Source organism: Spironucleus salmonicida, chromosome 6 (assembly GCF_000497125.1).
Source record: "Spironucleus salmonicida strain ATCC 50377 chromosome 6, whole genome shotgun sequence".
Lineage (NCBI taxonomy): Eukaryota > Fornicata > Diplomonadida > Hexamitidae > Spironucleus > Spironucleus salmonicida.
In genome coordinates, this window is record NC_090601.1 from 597396 (window position 1) to 610953 (window position 13558).

The 13558-nt window shown below is 44.2% G+C and overlaps 4 protein-coding genes and 3 pseudogenes across 4 annotated transcripts; 3 read left to right on the forward strand and 4 right to left on the reverse strand. All coding sequences in view use genetic code 6, as the record gives it.

Moving 5' to 3' along the window:
- Positions 1-857: 857 nt before the first annotated feature.
- On the reverse strand, positions 858-2060 carry SS50377_25943 (Cysteine-rich membrane protein 1; annotated as a pseudogene).
- Positions 2061-3034: 974 nt separating this feature from the next.
- SS50377_25944 (uncharacterized protein) lies at positions 3035-3532 on the reverse strand (the record flags this gene model as incomplete). The annotated part of the gene is made up of 1 exon (XM_067909768.1): positions 3035-3532. The coding sequence occupies one exon, from the start codon at positions 3530-3532 to the stop codon at positions 3035-3037; it is 498 nt and encodes a 165-aa protein (XP_067762524.1).
- Positions 3533-4389: 857 nt separating this feature from the next.
- Positions 4390-6213, forward strand: SS50377_25945 (Tenascin-like protein; the record flags this gene model as incomplete). Its single annotated transcript, XM_067909769.1, has 1 exon — positions 4390-6213. One exon carries the CDS (start codon positions 4390-4392, stop codon positions 6211-6213), a length of 1824 nt encoding a protein of 607 aa, XP_067762525.1.
- Positions 6214-7486: 1273 nt separating this feature from the next.
- Positions 7487-7711, forward strand: SS50377_25946 (uncharacterized protein; the record flags this gene model as incomplete). Its single annotated transcript, XM_067909770.1, has 1 exon — positions 7487-7711. The coding sequence occupies one exon, from the start codon at positions 7487-7489 to the stop codon at positions 7709-7711; it is 225 nt and encodes a 74-aa protein (XP_067762526.1).
- Positions 7712-7737: 26 nt separating this feature from the next.
- On the forward strand, positions 7738-8703 carry SS50377_25947 (uncharacterized protein; the record flags this gene model as incomplete). Its single annotated transcript, XM_067909771.1, has 1 exon — positions 7738-8703. The coding sequence occupies one exon, from the start codon at positions 7738-7740 to the stop codon at positions 8701-8703; it is 966 nt and encodes a 321-aa protein (XP_067762527.1).
- Positions 8704-8740: 37 nt separating this feature from the next.
- Positions 8741-11104, reverse strand: SS50377_25948 (Cysteine-rich membrane protein 1; annotated as a pseudogene).
- Positions 11105-11776: 672 nt separating this feature from the next.
- Positions 11777-13402, reverse strand: SS50377_25949 (Cysteine-rich membrane protein 1; annotated as a pseudogene).
- Between the last annotated feature and the right edge of the window lie 156 nt (positions 13403-13558).

Here is a 13558-nt window from a genome sequence, read left to right on the forward strand (position 1 = left end):
ATCTAGCATTCAGCTTTCTTCGCTGCCATTGATTGATAAAACTTAGTCCCACTGCAAATGCATGTGGTTTCTGCCAGGCGGCGCTGTGTAGACCTGTATGGATGATACTCGGAGAGGAAATACTAGTATCATCACGGGCGAGGAAAAGAGCACGCCGTGCACTTGCTCCAGCACGACATGGATGTAATTGGGAGGGTTATCACGGGAGGTGGGAGCAGCCGTAAATTGTAAAGAAATGCTGCGATGAATCTGAATGCGGTATGCCACAGGGTATATCGCTGCATTTGGCAATCGGGCAGCTAGATACATAAGGGTATCATATACGGTCACACTTCGCAGCTTCACGAAACAACTAAAGCTGATGCTATGAGCACGCCGCGGCAGCTTCGGTTAGCCGTATCGCCATTATCTCGATACCAGGTGCATGCCGAGCTAGCTGCGGTATCATCCGCGCAGGAACTGGGTGTTTGCTGGTAGAGAATGGGCAGCTTGGTATCTATCATCCCCATCCAGGCCTATTCACTTCCGCTGCGAACCTAACCGGACGCAGCTCCTCGCCTCCTGGGCCCGGCGGAGCCCTGCATCCACGTCAGTGGATCTTGGGAAGGTCTGGTCCTGTCAGACGGGCGCCGTTGCTCCGAGGCGAGCGAATGGTATCCCGAGGGCGGGTTACATTCTGGGGAATGGAGCTGTGTGCAAACCCCTCCATTCCCTTCCATTAATTCTAATATTCTCCGTAAAGGTGCGCCCAGCCTCAGAACCACCGTGCGAAGGCTTATTGCGGTGTTCGGATCGGCTTTTCATACATGCAACCAGTGGAGCGATGGGCGTCCAGCGCGTTCAGTGACGGATCCGGCTCACTTGTCGTACTGCAGGGTCTCCCGCACCAGGGCTTCCGTATCGGTGGGCGTGGGGCGTGGCACCTCCGCCTGCCGTGTGGTGACGACGGCGCTTCTGCCCGGGAGCCAGGCACGCCTTTTGAGGTAGAAGAAGGCGATGAGGCCCACCAGGCCCACTGCGACGAAGACCAGCACCACAATACCGGCTATGAGCCCCATGGACACGCCGTCCTGGTGGAGCTGCCCGTCCACGCACTGGAACAGCACGGTGTTGAAGGTTTGCCCGGGCTCACATCGTGTGTCCACGCACCTGTCGCGCACGAACACGAAGCCCGGGCGGCAGACCGTACAGAGCTCGTTCACCAGGGCGTGTTCGTCGGCGCAGACACTGCACTTGGCCCCGGCGTCCAGCAGGTAGGTCGAGCACGTGCACACCCCTGCCTCGCACCTGCCCCTGCCTGCGCACTCAGTACCGCTGTGCACGCAGCCGCTCGGCACGCAGGTATCCCCCACGCGCTCGAAACTAGCCAGACACTACGAGCATCCATGCACCGGGTCCAGGGCTGGGTCCCCGCAGCGACACTCCCCCGAGCCCTCGCAGGTCCCCTGCCCGCTGCAGATGGAGCTGCCCGTGATGCACTTCGCTGGGCGGCAGTCGTAGTTGGACGCGTTGCCGAAGTACGCGGCCCCAGGCAAGCAGCCCTGGCACTGTTGCTTCGGGTCGTTGAACGGGAAGTTCCCGCAGTCTTTGCAGACGAACTGCGCGTTCTCCAGGGCGCAGGCCCCGCGACCGAAGCACCTCCCGTACTGCGTCTTGCACAGGTCGCGCCCGCAAGTCAGCAGAGGCACTCCTAGTGTTAGAATTTGCATGTTCTGGGGTCATTGCAGAGCATAATACCGGTTTTGCAGACCAAGCGAACACACTCTCCATCGTGGTACTCAAACCTTGATTTATAGTCAACGCAGCAGTTCGATTGGCCAAAGTTTCCATCAGAGATGCAGATATCTGGCGGTAAACATGATCAGTTTTAGTTGAATACAGTGGCGCCGGTTATACCATTTATTGCTTCGCATATGAATTTCGACGTAGAGAATATGAAAATTATTTTATACATTGAATGCCTTTTTTAGTCTATACGTGTGTGTTTTCCATATTTTGCAGGAGAATAGCTGGGTACTTTCAAAACCTGTTAAAATGGATTTTCTGTCGCGTTAACATGAAATTTTTTCTGATAAGGACAAATTACGGAACTTTCTAATTAGATGTTGGCGAAGTACTTAAAGTACATGTTGTATTTTTAGAGTTTGCAAGAGAAACTGGTTCGCATATGAAACTTATTGGTTTGACGGAGAAACATGATCTATATCTGCTACAAATTTGCTTTTCTATGGTACAAGTAGGATAAGAATATTTGGCGTTATTGCTTGCTGAGACCGTGCTAATTGGACACTCTATGCATTATGGGACTATAAAGTTAGGTTCGCAGTGAAAGTACAGAATGTTGTTCTCACTCTCTCCACAGTTTATGCAAATAATATTATATTCAATGCAATACTTGGCTATGCATACAATATTTATTATAATTTAGTTGCGAAAGTATCTTATTTTCAGTCTAGAGGTATTTTTAATAGTTAAAACTATTAATATTACTATATGTCCGATTAGTTTAGAAAAGCTTACTAGTGTAAATCAAAACTATGATCAATTATTACGAAATGTATAAAGAGATTAAAAGTGAATTATTTTAAGACATATTCTAATAAATAATACTGGAATATCACTTACTAAGAAATAATAGTATTAATATATAAATTTAATTAAAAATCTATAGCATAAAATAAAGAAATTAGTGGTATGGAAATTTAGAATTTTGTTTTATTTTTGTAAACTATTATAACTTAATGTTTAGGAGTATAATACCATATGTTAGGATACACAATATGACTTTTTTGAACTATATATTGCGTATTTAAAACAAATATCTGATGAGACATCATAGTCAATAGTAAATTTTAAGTATACTAACAATTTAATCTTCTGAATATTTTTAATATAAAGGACATAATGATTTTAGTTAAATTAATATAATATTAATATCTTTACATAGTAGATATAATCAATGTATAACAAAATATGTATAAGTATAATATCTCATTTGTGAGGTAATTTGATTAAAAACGTTTTAACTATATAATCAGTGGCTGCCTTTAACACGTACTTGACTAAAGAAAATATCAGAGCGACCTTCTGTTGTTTAAAGTACTCCACATCCTGCATAAAAAGATTTGCCTGTATTGACATCTTCAGCCATTTCAAATGCATCACCTGATCGCTCACAATATATGAAGCTATTACCTACCGTCAGTGTTGCAGGTTAACTCTCGATTACTTCGTATCCAAAAGTGTACGATCCACCATCAAACCCTCGCGACTTTTTCTTTTTCTTATCAATATGGATCAACACTTGTTCTGTAGCTGCTTATTGTTCTTATATCATTTCTGGAACTTGTTAGTGTGTGAGTTCACGAAGTTCTTTTGATACAGTATCAGCGTCCTACGGGTATAATTCAGCATCTATTGCTAACCGTAATAGATTAATAGACTCTGGTGAAAAATTATCTTTCATTGTACTTAAAAGTTATGAAAATAACTGTTTCTAAGTTTCAAATGACTATTGAACCAATTTTTCCATTTGGAGTGGAATATGATAAGTATTATAGATTATTATATATTATTTAATACAAAATACAAAATTTATTATGTAATAAATATACTTATTTTTTAATTATAAATAAATTTATGTAAACGTATTTACTTTACTTGCTATCATATATATGTCTTTATTATCTTCAAGAATGAAAATTACATAATTAAAAAAAAAAATTTTAATAAAATATGAATAATTATTTATCGTTTTAGCTACTAATTAAAATTATTTATAATATTATAAAAATATTAAATTATATCAATGCAAAGTTAAACTAGAAGTTATACTACTTTTGATTTAAAGTGATAAGGTTTGTTGTATAATAAAACTATTATATAAGTCTATTATAATGGAAATTATTATAAGCCATCTAAAGTAAGTACAAATATATTCAGTTGTTATCATAAATTAAAACTAATGTTTATAATTTTAAAATATAGTATGGATAATTTAAACCTGACAAGTAATTAATTAAACTACAAATCATAAAAGAATACGAATTATTTCTAAGTATCAAATTTATTGTTAAAAATATTCATTTAATAATATCTGTGAAATTATATAATGATAATATTTTTATATTACATATATTTATTTTTAATAATAAAATTCCAAAATATTTTAATGTTACTTATGGATATTAATTAATACTGTTTTATAATGCTTAGTAATTTATATTAGTTTAAAGTACTTATTAATAATATATTGTTTTTTTGTTTTTAAATAAGTAAATATAAATGAAAAATATATATTATTCAAAATATTGGATTGAATGAAAATTACAAATACATATTTTTTAATTAATAATAATACTATTAATATTAAAATTCACTCATTTAAAAATGACTTGTCCTGAAAACCAAGTATCTCTTGGAGGTATGTGCATTGCCAAAGAATGTATATTTAATAATATTATTTGTAGTAATCATGGATTCTGTCATAACGACAGTAAATCTTGTTCGTGTGACCCTACTTTTACAGGTCTTCACTGCGACGCTTGTGCGATAGGAATGATACCTGTAAATAACAGCAAGTAATGTGCAAATGTCAAATGCATTGAAAATGATAAAATTTGCAATGGAAATGGGTCTTGTGGTGGAATTAATTTTGATTAATGTGTGTGCAAGCCTGGATTTTCTGGAAAGCTTTGCCAATGTGGACCAGATCACCTGCCACACCCATCTTCGTAGGAATGTGTTATTAATTTATGCAAATCTCCAAATTAATTATGCTATGGTCGTTCTGAATGTGTATTAGTTGAAAAATTAGGTTAAAAAGAATTCATTTGCAATGGATGCGGTGAATTTACTGATAATGATCCAAGATAAGGATGTGCATAATGTCTTCCAGGCAAAGGGTTTCTCCCACCTCCAGCTGATAGAAAATGTCTGAGTACTAACTGTATAACTGGAAATACTATTTGCAATGGAAAAGGTCAGTGTCAGTCTTATGGTTTCTGTGTTTGTAATGGTAATTTCTCATCTTTCAGTAATTGTAGAGGTTGCAAATAGACATTCTAGCTTCACGATGGTGAATGTATTCCCGATCTCTGTAAAACAGGCAATACTGAGTGTAATGGAAGAGGAAAATGTGATATGAACAGATTAGAGTGCCGCTGCGAGCCTGGATTCTCTGGACGCTCTTGCGAACTATGCGCGCAGGGGCTGGTCTTCGCGAACAGCAAGACAGAGTGCGCAAAACCGGCGTGCGTGAACGATGACAAGGTCTGCGGTGGGCGCGGGACGTGCGAGGGACTGAGCTTCACGTGGTGCAACTGTCAGAACAGGAGCAGTGGGAAGTTCTGCGAATGCGATGATGGATATACGCAGATTAATGCTGCATTACTGACATGTGGGCGCGACCTGTGCAAGACGCAGCGCGGGAGGTGCTTCGGTCGCGGGGCCTGCGCCCTGGAGAACGCGCAGTTCGTCTGCAAAGACTGCGGGAACTTCCCGTTCAACGACCCGAAGCAACAGTGCCAGGGCTGCTTGCCTGGGGCCGCGTACTTCGGCAACGCGTCCAACTACGACTGCCGCCCAGCGAAGTGCATCACGGGCAGCTCCATCTGCAGCGGGCAGGGGACCTGCGAGGGCTCGGGGGAGTGTCGCTGCGGGGACCCAGCCCTGGACCCGGTGCATGGATGCTCGTAGTGTCTGGCTAGTTTCGAGCGCGTGGGGGATACCTGCGTGCCGAGCGGCTGCGTGCACAGCGGTACTGAGTGCGCAGGCAGGGGCAGGTGCGAGGCAGGGGTGTGCACGTGCTCGACCTACCTGCTGGACGCCGGGGCCAAGTGCAGTGTCTGCGCCGACGAACACGCCCTGGTGAACGAGCTCTGTACGGTCTGCCGCCCGGGCTTCGTGTTCGTGCGCGACAGGTGCGTGGACACACGATGTGAGCCCGGGCAAACCTTCAACACCGTGCTGTTCCAGTGCGTGGACGGGCAGCTCCACCAGGACGGCGTGTCCATGGGGCTCATAGCCGGTATTGTGGTGCTGGTCTTCGTCGCAGTGGGCCTGGTGGGCCTCATCGCCTTCTTCTACCTCAAAAGGCGTGCCTGGCTCCCGGGCAGAAGCGCCGTCGTCACCACACGGCAGGCGGAGGTGCCACGCCCCACGCCCACCGATACGGAAGCCCTGGTGCGGGAGACCCTGCAGTACGACAAGTGAGCCGGATCCGTCACTGAACGCGCTGGACGCCCATCGCTCCACTGGTTGCATGTATGAAAAGCCGATCCGAACACCGCAATAAGCCTTCGCACGGTGGTTCTGAGGCTGGGCGCACCTTTACGGAGAATATTAGAATTAATGGAAGGGAATGGAGGGGTTTGCACACAGCTCCATTCCCCAGAATGTAACCCGCCCTCGGGATACCATTCGCTCGCCTCGGAGCAACGGCGCCCGTCTGACAGGACCAGACCTTCCCAAGATCCACTGACGTGGATGCAGGGCTCCGCCGGGCCCAGGAGGCGAGGAGCTGCGTCCGGTTAGGTTCGCAGCGGAAGTGAATAGGCCTGGATGGGGATGATAGATACCAAGCTGCCCATTCTCTACCAGCAAACACCCAGTTCCTGCGCGGATGATACCGCAGCTAGCTCGGCATGCACCTGGTATCGAGATAATGGCGATACGGCTAACCGAAGCTGCCGCGGCGTGCTCATAGCATCAGCTTTAGTTGTTTCGTGAAGCTGCGAAGTGTGACCGTATATGATACCCTTATGTATCTAGCTGCCCGATTGCCAAATGCAGCGATATACCCTGTGGCATACCGCATTCAGATTCATCGCAGCATTTCTTTACAATTTACGGCTGCTCCCACCTCCCGTGATAACCCTCCCAATTACATCCATGTCGTGCTGGAGCAAGTGCACGGCGTGCTCTTTTCCTCGCCCGTGATGATACTAGTATTTCCTCTCCGAGTATCATCCATACAGGTCTACACAGCGCCGCCTGGCAGAAACCACATGCATTTGCAGTGGGACTAAGTTTTATCAATCAATGGCAGCGAAGAAAGCTGAATGCTAGATTGTTAAGCTCTCCAGACCGGGTTACCGCTGCTATTGTAAAGAACTTCGAGGGCGGAAGGCTCTCGTTGCGATTCCCAGAGGCATGCAGCTATTGCAGCCTCACTCGATGGTAACCTAGCGCGAACACGGGACGAAGGCTGGCGCCAAGCCAATTTTGTGTTCGCCGGTTCCTCGTTACCATCATGCCATATCCGCTGCAATAGGCAAGGATGACAATTGGAGGTCGATGAGGTTTGTAGCTTGGTGAGCGGCAGAGAATCTAGCGTCAGGCGCTAACCTTCGGACGTGGACTTGCATCTCTTTGGGCGTGTGCCATAGCCATCGTTTACCGGCTCTTGCAGTCGCAACAGCACGTACCAATGCCCCTATTCTAGACAGCATTAGGTAGACAGGGCTTCTGGCTGCAAACGAGCCATATGTCTGCTGCCCCGTAGGAATTAGACTTGCGGTGCCAGGCTGAGTCTAAGACTGAAGCTGCCAACACCACTGCCTACAATAATGGACGGAACAGTGCGCAGGAAGTAGTCTACGCGAAAACTGCAAAACTGATTTTGGCAGTGAGCTGCAATCGTTTTCGCAGGCGATAGTATGTCCTGCTGGTACCCAACCACCAATCGCTGAAATTTTGCGAGTGGGTCTGACTAAAAATATTGGACTACCGTAAAGGATGCGTCTAACCTGCAGCGTACACAGGTCGGAGCTTTGCTTCCTGAAAAACGGCCATCTGGCGCCTGGGCTGGTGCTAGTTCGCTTGCTCAGGTTTGCGGCGTGTGGGATGTATTACTAGTGTAACCCTGGAAGGCGCATGCTCTAGCACTCACCAGCAGCCACCGTGATTGAACATGTTCCATTGTTTTCTGGCCTGGTACTGGATGTGCATGCCTTATTTAGAGATTTCGGTGGGAGCAAACTTCGCGCTAAGGCTAGGTCGCAATGGAGCGATGTCTCTAGTACGACAAAGCATGGTTGGGGTAGACACTGTCTCCCGGAGGTGTTGGGCGGCAATGTACTGCAGGTAATAAAAATTCCCTCGAGCTCTCTGGTTCCTCGCTGCAACGCCGATTGCGAAAACGGCGAGGAATCCGCTGTGCTCCGCACCGTACTCCGGCAGCGCCCGTCGGGAGCAGTGTTTGGTAGTGCTGCAAACGAACATAGCTGGTAGGCAGTTCGCATGAATGCCTTCGCACCTGCTGATAAACAGTCACTTGTGAAAAGAAAGCACCCGGTATCAGAAATGTCTAACAGCCTGCGTGCGAAAGGCAGGCCAATATGCTTTGACTATGATTTAGTGGAAATACATGACATAGAGAAAAGCATATAGGATGGCGACATAAACGGGTTATTCACTTAATCGCTAACGCGATTTGATTCTTTCCAGTTTTATGCTGCGACCTTTACATATTTGATACTTGGCCGCCTTGCTTCTATACTTTAAAACCATGCTATTGCTACAGAGGAAATTGAAAAAGTATCGAACTAAAAATATTTGGCTATCATATTTTACTTGCCGAGTACACTTTCGATACATCTTACTATGCATGGACATCGTTGTACCCAATATTAAGGATTGAAAATGCCTTCAGTTTTAATATCAAGAAGCTTATGCTAAATTGAAATTCAAAATTATGGCTGAGCAGAGCGGGCTGTTATGGTACAGTGAATTAATTATATCAGTTGATGGCAGTAGCAGCGACTCCAGCGGCCTTGCGGGCCTTCTTCACGGCAATGTACGCCACAGCGCCAACGCTGAAGGTCAAAATACCAATAGCAGCAGCAGCTCCAAGGTAGGTGCTAATACCAAGAGTATCGCGTGTGAGCTCCTACTTGACTTCCCCATCCGCTTTTTAGTTTTACAATTTCCATTCCAGAGCAGTTAAGCACATACCATATGTATTTTTCTGCATGTTGGGTAGGCATTTCAAGCATCCCTTATGGTTAGAATTGCAAAGGGCGCAGTTTTAGGAGTTCCCACAGTTGCATTAAGATGTTATGTTTTCATGGCACGGTTCAGGTAACCCGTCATTGCAGTAAAATCCAAGTGGAATGTTTTCACACTTCGACGTACAAAGCCCAGTAGTGGTTAAGACATAATTGCGATCTTCGCATTTATCGCAAAAAGTTGCCGAACTGCAAAAACTACATCCAGCAGGACATTCGGTGCAGCGCTTCGTGTCGGTGTCGCAAAAGCTTGCAATCGCCTTGGCGCAGTCCTGGTTCGTTTCGCACTTGTTACTGCATGTGTTGGCTGCTTAATCTAATATGAAAGTTTAAGCACACGTTAAGCACTTTTGCTATTCGTCACACTCGTAACATCCAGAAAGGCATTTTGGGTGACTCGGAACATGCTCTTTGTGGTCATACTGACTTCTAGTGCATTAACCATTCACGCACTCGACGCAGTTTTTACTTGGCACGTGGTCCGCGCAGTAACACGACTCGCCAAGCGCCATATCCTCGCGGCAGAGCTAGCACTAGACGCGTTGAGAGCCAACGGCGGGGCAAAAGTAGCCAGCCTTGCACGTCGGCTGCTCGCTTGTGCATGAGCCCGACACCTCGGGGTCCACTCTTACTGCAACACACAGGTCCCCTATATGCGCATAGCCCCTTTGGCATAGCTGGCAATCTCCTTTTCCGCTTAGGGCGAAACGGGAAAAGCACGATGCACACTTTCCGGTCTGCGTGCAGGTGGCACAGTTTTGCGAATCACTACACCTGCACTGCGACGTGATGCCTCCCTCGCATCCTGCCGGCGCTCCGTTATTGCAGTAGAAGCTGCCTAGCAGGTAATCGCATTTCGGGGTGCAAAGTCCAGCTGTCGTTGTGACATAGTTGCTTGGGTCGCACTTTTCGCAGAAGTCGCTCGCACTGCATTTCAGGCACCCCGCTTGGCATGCCGTGCACCGCTTAGAGCCCGTGTCGCAGAAGCTTCCCAGTGCCATTTCGCAATCTTTGTTGTTCTAGCAATAATTGTTGCATGTGTTGGAGTTTTCGTCGTAAACATAGGTTTGAGCGCACCTTAAGCACGTCCTGTTTTCATCACACTCGAAGCAGCCGTGATGGCACTTGTGAAGAGGTGTCGTGTGGTCGTGCTGGGCGATATGGTACTAGCCACAGGAGAGCCCTGCGCATTGTATGCAGTTAGCTGTGGGGATATAATCAACGCAATAGCATGATTGTTCGAGAGTCATGTTCTCATTGCACTTTTGGCATTTTACAAAAAACTTATCCACGGCGGGGCAGAAGAAGCCAGCCCTGCAGCCTTATACGGATAGGGAGCATGTGCCAGCCTCTGCCTGCGAATATTGGGTTGGAACGCAAGTTTAGGCTTTGATCTCGTACCCCGGCGCGCACTAGAAGCAGTTCCCATACTCGTTAATCTAATAATTGGGTAAGCATGCATGGCAGTTCCCGTAGATCGAGCAGGTTGCGCAGTTGTCCCCGCTCTTGCACCTGCATGCTGAGGTGATGCCCTCAAAGCACGGCTCTTACTTTCCCTCATTGCAGTAAAAGCCCTCTTCCAGGTCCTTGCATCCCGCCGTGCACGTCCCATTACTATTTAGGACGTCCTCTTTCTAAATGCACTTATAGCAGAAATCTTATGACAAGCATCCCCCACAGAACTCGCCGCAGTGCTTGCATTGGTGCGTATCCTCATTACAGTAATATCAATCCGTCTGGTTGCAATTTGTGTTATCGCGGCATGCAGGAACGCACTGGGCTCTGGCATCGTCAAAAACGTACTGGTCTGCACATTTATTGCATTTTTAAGGATAGTAGCAATCTACACACCCGTCTGGACAAGATATACAGTTGCCGTTAAATAGGAAATAACCAACGACACATTTCTTGCAATTTTCATTACTGCAAAATATGCAGTTCGGCTTCTCATCGTACGGGCGGCAGTTGCATCCGAAGCCAGCGGTGATGGCATAGGAACATTTCTCACACTTCACCGGAGTTTCGTCCGTTGCGGGGCAATATTCATCTAGGTGGCAGCCATTTTTCTTGATTGTGCAAGTTGACCAACGTCCCATTTTGGAGATTTTAGTAAAATGGTAACGCCATAATAGACACAAAATAAGTATAGTAAGTTTCTTGGTAAATTTAGATTCTTTAATTATAAAATTTATCAGAGAGGCTGTAGATGGAAATTTAAGATTTGTGTATATAATAATACTAAATGAATGAAGTATAATATATTTTGTATAGAAAATTAAGTGCATATTGATATTGGTGGGGTTTAACAATATTTTAGACGTTGGTATAGATTCTTTAAAGCGAGTTAAAAACTATTTAAAACTAAATGAGGAGTTGTTTAGAATTATTTGTGGTTTGCTTGGTTAATAGGTTGGGTATTATTATGGGCGATAAGTAGTATTTTTAATATTATAATTAATTATGAGACTTATAAAATTTATGTGTTTACTTATTATTTGAATGGATGTATATCATATAAATTTTATAAAATCCGCTTTAGGGGTTTATAAAACTAAAAAAAATAACTTAGTTTATTCGTTATCACTGAATGAATTAAATTATCTTATATCTATTCTACACGTAGCAACACCACTTTGATTGTAATTCCCATACATACTATCTACCTCACTGAACATTTCAGAATTCCTTCCTAGAGAGTATTTACTGCTTCTTTACATATTATGGTGGAAACCTGTAAAATATCATACGCGTTCAGTGAATTAATTAGATCAGTTGATTGTCATACCAGGTACCCTAGGGGCCTTGCGGTCCTTCTTTGCAAAGTTGTACGCTACTACACCGATACAGATCGTTAATACTGCAATGCTAACTATGATTCCAATACTAGTGCTAAATATTAATCTGGCACCAGATTTTTCAGTGTATTATTCCACTGAGTGTTATTAAGGTTCTAATTCGACAATTTACTTCCTCAAGCATATACCATCTTCATCTTTACTAGCATATTCAAGGCATGTGAGACATTAATTTTAATTTTCTACACATTCAGAGCATTCATGTGCTTCTCCACACATACATTCAGACGTTATACCAGCTCTGCATGCTTCCGCTTTTCCATCACGGCAGTATTAATTATGCTTAAGGTCCTCACACTTAGGTGTGCATTCCCCAGTTATAGTAGTTACGTAGTTAGACTACTCGCACAGATCACATAATGTCATAGATCTGCAAATTAGACATCCAGCAGCACATGCGGTGTATTTATGTGTTTCAAAATTACAAAAACTTCCTAGAGATGTATCACAGTCATGGATTTTATCACACTTATTATCACAGGTGTGAGTTGCATAATCCAATACGAAAGTTTAAGCGCACTATATACACTTCTAGTCATCATCGCACTCGTAGCAACCGTGAAGGCACTTGCTATAGGGTTTAGTATGATCATTATGTTCATATAATAATTTAGTGCACTAGCCGTCAACACACTTTATACAGTTCTAGGTAGGGATATTATCAACACAGTAGCATGAGTCCCCGATTTTCATATCCTCACCGCATGGCAGACACTGCATTAAATTAATATCAGCAGATGGACAGTAAAAGCCTACATTGCATCCCCACTCGATTATTGAACAAGTGCCAGATACCTAGCTGGGAATGATAATGGGCATGCAGAAGGTATCCTTCATCTCATATCCATGTGCGCAATCTGTGCAGGTTCCAAATATACCTAGTTGATAATGCGGTAGGCAGGAAGAACAATATCAGCTCAAGGTACAAGTGGAACAATTTTTATGTTCCCCACACTTGCAAGCTGAGGTAATTCCTTCGAAGCAGGGTTCAGGAGTGATATCATTGCAATACTAGCCATTCTGGAGACTTAAGCATTCCACTTAGCAAATTCCGCTGGTGGTGAGAGTGTAATATTCAGAGATGCAGGCGTAGCAGAGTGTAGGCGAAGTGCAATATGTGCAGAACGGTCCACAGGATTCACACTAGTTAGTACTCAAGTTACAGTATTTCCCTTTTCTATCCATGCAGTCAGTGTTACTAAAGCACTTAGGAGAGCATGTTTTTATTGCCGAATTAAATATGTATCCATCTTCGCACGCAGTGCAACTACGTTCTGAAGTGCACTCTTTACAACCTGCTTTGCATTTTTCGCAACTGATAAGGTCTGTATAGAATCCAGGTAAGCATTCGCTACAAAAATAACCCCTGCAAGCAATACAGTTTTTATAGCTCTATTTTGGTAAACAATTGCACCCCTACCCAATTTATATATCTCTTGAGCATTTCTAACATGTTTCGTGTAGTACACCTGAAGCAGGACAGTAATAATTTCTATTGCAAACATTATTTCCAACCGAACAATAGGTCTTTGTAGTCATTTTGAAACTAAGATTAAAATCTACCATCATACATTTTCGATATTGTGAAGGTTTGAGTTTCTGTCTATTTGGGGATCTTATCATACTGCTACGAACGCTCAAGTCTCTAAGGAGCCCACTTATAGTCCTTCAGCTTTTGGTATCAAAGTATGGCAA